Source organism: Dioscorea cayenensis, chromosome 14, assembly GCF_009730915.1.
Source record: "Dioscorea cayenensis subsp. rotundata cultivar TDr96_F1 chromosome 14, TDr96_F1_v2_PseudoChromosome.rev07_lg8_w22 25.fasta, whole genome shotgun sequence".
Taxonomy (NCBI): domain Eukaryota; kingdom Viridiplantae; phylum Streptophyta; class Magnoliopsida; order Dioscoreales; family Dioscoreaceae; genus Dioscorea; species Dioscorea cayenensis.
In genome coordinates this window covers 7,737,027-7,743,397 of record NC_052484.1, presented here as the reverse complement: position 1 = coordinate 7,743,397, position 6,371 = coordinate 7,737,027, and the positions used below count along the sequence as shown (strand labels likewise).

The 6,371-nt window shown below is 33.1% G+C and overlaps 1 protein-coding gene across 1 annotated transcript; it reads right to left on the bottom strand.

The window, feature by feature from the left end:
* Positions 1-2,730: 2,730 nt before the first annotated feature.
* LOC120275357 (solute carrier family 35 member F2-like) lies at positions 2,731-5,736 on the bottom strand. Its single transcript, XM_039281899.1, has 11 exons — positions 5,525-5,736; positions 5,329-5,423; positions 5,199-5,256; positions 4,794-4,985; positions 4,434-4,510; positions 4,183-4,265; positions 3,920-3,971; positions 3,714-3,782; positions 3,281-3,367; positions 3,143-3,207; positions 2,731-3,056 (listed from the first exon to the last, which is right to left on the bottom strand). Exons 1-11 carry the CDS (start codon positions 5,637-5,639, stop codon positions 2,957-2,959), a joined length of 993 nt encoding a protein of 330 aa, XP_039137833.1. The 5' UTR covers positions 5,640-5,736; the 3' UTR covers positions 2,731-2,956.
* Between the last annotated feature and the right edge of the window lie 635 nt (positions 5,737-6,371).

Sequence of the window (6,371 nt, the reverse complement as noted above, 5' to 3'; positions counted from 1 at the left end):
TATTTACTATTTTGTCCTTAGTCTAGGCCTCTATAAATATTTGTTTTAGGGTTTGTGAAAGGGGATCGATGAATTGAATTTGATTTTCTTGTTTATTTTGAGTGTGAGTTCTTGGATTAGAACTAGATATCCGATGTGTCATTTATACTGCTCTTTGCATAGTAATAAATTTTTTCTGTGGCTTAGACTATAAACTAATTATAATATTTATTACAATATTTATTATCATTATTATCATCACCATTATTGTCATACTACCTTTCGTATTCATTTATATAAAATCTCAATGAAAATATATTTTCATGGATTAAAAGCTAAAACATAAGTCTCAAACTCACTTTCACATTATCATATCCAAATATAAAGAAAAGCTTAATTAGTATCCAAAAATAAATAAATAAATAAAAATCTTTCCATCGAAAAAACTTTTTCCATGAGCTCAAATCTAAAAGCGTGTGACCCTCACATCCATAACTAATTTTTCCTCTAATAAAATGCCTCTTTATTCCAATTCAAGCTCATATGTCACATTGTACGTTCAACTTGATCATATATATAGGTTGTGAGCGCCACCCGTTAATTGAATCCTAACCGTTGATTTTACTTTAAATCATATCCGTTGATTTTATTTTTTAATTCCGAACCCCTAGCCATCTCTTCATCTCCTTTAGGTTTAGACCGCCGTTTAGGGGTAAAAGAGAGAGAGAGAGACCTTGCCTCATCTCTTTCTCTCCCTTTTTGCGGGTGGTGTCGGCGGCGAGGACAGGAGAAAGGTCTTGTCGTTAGGGTTTTGTTTCACTGTTATTATTGAGATAAGGTTCTGATTTACTTTTTTGATGCTCTTTCTTATGATTGTTGTGACATGATACTAGTTAGGGCTAGGATTTGGTGAGGATGTTGATTTGGTTTAATTTGAGGATAAGATTCAAATTTTCCCGTTAGCATAGCAGAAACCCCTCTTCGATTTTAGAGTTCTTAGAGACCAAATTTGGAGGATAGTAGAATAAGAAACTTGTACATATTGACGTTGGATAAGTACCTGCAAAATTTCAGAATTTATACATAAGTATCTTGTAAATTATAATTTTTAGATGCAGGTGACGCGAATAGGATTTTTGTGCTGCCCTTGAACAAGTTTTGATTAATTTCATGGTTGTAAGTTATGATTAAGATTTAGATTTATATAAGAGAGTTATCGAGGATGATTTTATCTTTGACTCTACAAATTGTCAGAATTTTTAGCCATGTAATTTGTGAGATATGATCAGATTTCTATAGTGGTGCTCAATGGCATTTCTACATGAAGCATGAATTTTGATCAGAGAATGTGAGGATCTTAGATATTTTATCAGGACTCATGTTTAATAATAAAGTTGTTCAATTTCAAGTTAATTATATGCTCCTAAAGTTTAATCTTATTTAAAGTTATATGTCGTGAGATATTTTTATTATAACCAGCATGTCTTAAATTGTTGGTTGACATATTTATGATTTTTAAAAGTGATGACTTAAATTCTGTAGATCTCAAATCACTGTATGATTTGGGTATGTTATAGATGTAGATTTCTAGTTTTCTCAGAAGATTGAAATTTTTTATTTGGGTTAGAATTTGCAAAGCTATACTGATTTAAATCTTAAGGTTTGTAAGGGAATTGGTTATTAGTCTCAACCTTGGTAGTTTTGTTAGTGTTTAAATATGTTTTTTTCGCATTCGTGTGAATTTTAGAATTTGTTTACTTGTAATTCTTATGGGCTATTCCCGAATTAGGACTTCCTAAGCAATACTCGATTGGTGAAGGAATTCAAAATCTGACTGTTAATCAGGTAAGTATTCCATATATAAATCCTATTATATGTATATACTTGAGAATTCTAGTTTTCTAAATTTCTGAAATTTTTGAGAATAATACTTATTATTTCAATTTATATTTTGAATTACTTGTTTTTTTTATAATTTGCAATTCATATGTAAGTATTGAGATTTGGAAATGAATTGGAATTATTTTTATCTGAAAACGGGATCATCAAATTTCTGTATTCTATTTTGATAAGTGGTTGGACATTACGTATTTTGACATAGCATCTTGTAGTCCTCAACTAACTTTGTAATATCCCTGTCATTGGGGGTTAAACATTGATCGTGTCAACATGTATCAGTGAAATAGAAATTATAGTTTCCCACCTTTCCGTCGGTGAAGAATAACGGCTTCTGATAATTCTGGCTCGGGTCACTGAGGGTAAACTTATGAGCTCTGATATTCTGGCTCGGGTCACCGAGGGTAAACATATGACGTCTGATATTTTGTTTTGGCAATAGTATTTGTAGGACATATATGCTTGACCTTTTGATCAGTTATGTTTTATTGAAAAACTTAACTTCTGAATTTTATTATGATAAACTTATATTTTATTATACTTGTTTGAGTTTTGAAATTTTGAAACTTTTATGATCCCGATTTTTTTTTAGTGAGTAGTTACTGGGCTGTCAAGCTCATAATCTGTTGTTTAATTTTTTTTCAAATCAGGAATTTTATAGCGCACCGTTTTGAGAATCGGGTTTTGAGGCCTTGCAAGCCTACTAGGTCTCGGTCTTGTAGGTGTACGGCCGTTTGTTGCCGCACCAGGTCTGGTGAGCCAGGTTCAGGGCGTGGCATAGGTTAGCACCAAAGTAAACAGTGCCACAATTTTTTTTTCCTTTGTTTTCTTTTCATACATATAAACAGAGTCTGAATCTTGTTACCATAAATTGCCTCTTGTAAGCATTTTGTTGGAATATGCAACATGCAACATTCTTTAAAGAAATTTTGATATGATTACAATTTCATAACTTAGTATTATCAAGCAATAAATTAAGAATTCAAACTTCAACTTAGGCTTCTTCTTGAAGTAAACCAGGCTTCCAACTCAATTGTAAATAATTCAGCTTGCTTGAGTATCCAATGTCTAAAATTAAATATCAAGAAACATAGGTTACTGCATTTTCTGGACTTAGTGGCTCTTGCAAATTTGCTGTTTCCTCATCGTCAATTGTTGTTTCAGCAGCAGAACCAGTATCACTATTATCATCAACATTAAAAAAAAAATGTCAGAATGGTTTCTGCCATTATTATACTGATTGGATGAATCGACGAAGAGAACTTACTTGAAAGAATATATTATTAGTCCAATGGCCACAACACTGTAGGCCAGATAATAGAGCCAACTCACCTATAATGAATTTTCAATTTTAGAGAATGATGAAAAAATACATATGTAAGACATTTTCTAGATTCAATGTAACCTGTTCATGGTAAATGCAAATGCGGATGACAACAGCCCACAAGTCTGATGTGAGGAGCGAAAGATTGAATAAAGCTGATCCACTCATCTGCAGTTGAAACAGAAAAGCATTAGTCGAGAAGTTCCCTACAAAAACACATGGTCACATACAGTGAGCACCTTTTCCTGTAATCTTTATAAATTGAGGTCCTAGCCCATTGTAATCAAGTCTAATTTATATCCACCGTCTATTCTTTGAAATTTCACCTCTGTATAATGGGAGTATATTATGAATTTCTGATGCTTATCATTGTTGCTGGCTGACAAATGCTACATTGAAATATTCTATATAATCTATATAATCAAAACAAGGAAGATACAAAGAACAAAATGCTGCATTGGGCTGCTTACTTTCAGAATAAATGGGAGCAAAATGCTGATATTGGGTTTCTTACTTTTAGAATAAATGGGAGAAGTGTATAAAATGAAAGGCCCGCTGCACCATAGCCGACGTACAGAGCTATCTGGAGAAAACTGACAATGTTTACTTATATCCTTCTTTACCGCATAACAAAAGGTAAAAATTTGGATACTCTCATTACCAAACAAGAGAATTTGAATGAAATTTTCAACTGCCATCAGAGTGATTCAAGTTACTTACCACTGAAGGAGACCATTGAATTGACTCTAGGGTCTTCCTCTCAACAATAGATCTAAGGTGAGGTCAAGGAAGGAACATAATACAACATTTGGATATTCAATTGGAAACTATTTCACCCAAAACAAGATCGATGTTAGAACACCAAATGAAATTCATAACAGAAATTTATAAAGATTGATGTTCGAGCACCAAGAGAAACCCTTAACTGAAAAATTATAATGCATAAAGCAATTGTGCTACCTTCATATATAGATAATGGATACATCTCACATACACTGACTAGAGCTCCAAAAACACCAAGCATAGTAAGCACTTCAAAAAGATTTTTCCTTTTAACACAGAACTCCTGCATTTTAGATTAAAAAATTAACAATTAAATGACAAAACTCGCCCAAACAACTCCCAAATCCCAAAAGTAAAATGCCGAAGTTCAGTAGTCCTGTGTTTAGTATTAGTTTTGTAAATAAGTTTAGCAATGGTTTGTTTTTTGATCAAATTAAGGAATTTCACTGACCTCTCCTACATTGCTCATTGCATAAAAGAATGTCCCTGCAATAACAAGTGCATCCCCCAAAAGAGGTTTGTTTCCATCTACAAGGAATACAGCAAGCATAGCAATGAATATACATTTCTTAGGATCAAATGAAGAACTATATAATATATAAAACCGATAACAGAGCTAGAAAGGAGGAAACTTAAGAATAATAAAACAGTCCTCCTACATAGCTGCCTATACATTGGCTAATAAGTATCAAAAGCACTAATAATACTCATCAAATTATTCAGCATAAAGATCTACAAACATACACTGATCCATAAGTTGAAAATTATAGAAAATTCTCCGAAAGATAAAGAGGGGTTTGGTGAATATAACCTCCACTAGACGATTTGCTGTCAGAGAGGAGTACCAAAGCAAGTCCTATCACGCATATAGCGGCACCAACAAATTGCCACAGTGAATACCGAGTCTTGATAGCAAACCAAGTTAGGATCATGACCCATGGTATAGTCCAACAGTCCAATAATGTCACACTGGTTATCGACGAGAATTGATAGGCCTTGACAACTGCATATGAGCATCCATCATGAAAAATCCCCAGAAGAACAAAAAGAACAAATTCAGGTAAACTTCTAGATTATGGTATTCCAAAGCATATGGACAATCTCCATCAAATTTAGCAATGCTATTGATTAAGTATCAGCAGACATAAGAATATAGATATATATATATATATATTTCAATCCAACACATAAAATCAAGAGGAAGAAAGAAGAATACCAAGGTAATTCCCTTGAACATCAACAAAGCCCAAAGCAAGATACCAATACCAAGGAACCTGAAAGTGGAACTTGGTAAAAGCACTTCACTTGTTCAAACCAAGAAAAGCAGAGAATTGCTTACCACTTACCACTAATTTAGAACGCCTACACAAGAAGATGGAACCATAGACCAGAGACAGTGCAAGGTATGTGCAGAAAGATTGTGTCAATGGTGTGTCGATACCTGCGGAAAACAAAGCACAAACAACATCAAAACTCAAGAAATGAACAGCACAAAAGGGATGAGTGCATAATCCAAAAAATTAAAGCAGAAAACTCACTGACCAAGATAAGCAATATAAGAAGCAATGAAGCTGGTAACTGCCAAGGAGAATGAGACCAACTGCCCCAAGAAGAGTACGAACACCAACCTCCATATTTCCTTCTTGTTCATTTGCATTGGAATTTGGAATGGACTACCAAATGCTGGGGAAAGAAAGGAGAGGGAGGAAATTTTTGGAAAAAAAAACACACAAGTGCTTTGGAGTTTGGACACTATCAGGGAGCCCACTTGTCCTAATATCAAAGCACGGTCACATGACAATGACAATTAATGAGCATCCAACTGCCGGTCTAACTGGTTGAACAGTGGGAGGGAGCATCTTCACGATATCTACCAAAGGCTTGCCATGGGGAGTACAATTGATTATGTTATATTGGGTAGTCTTTAATCAAGTCAACTTTGGAATGAACAGTAAGGGAATCTTTTGTCCTTGTGAGTTTTCTCATGGATAATAATTGCTGTTTATTTTTCAATACAAGGGACACATGTTTTTCTTTTTTTTGGTTTTGTTTTTTTTATTTTGGATTTATGTTTCGATTGAAACATTTCCACTATGTTTTACTCCCACCAATCATATAAATATATTTAGTAGTTTTTTAATTAATATTAATTAAGTCATAGTATTCTACAATTTAAAATTTTTAAATAATTTAATCCTCAACTAACCCAATCTTAAAAGCAAATCAAAATTCTTGTCCTATAGTTTATCTAAAATAATTGAGGTCGAAAAAATAATATCTAAGCCAAAAACAATAGTTTATGAAGACAATATAAATAGATTTTTTTTTTATGCGAGTAATGTTATGTAAGCAAGAGAAATCTTATTTTTATTCAAATATCTAATTAGAA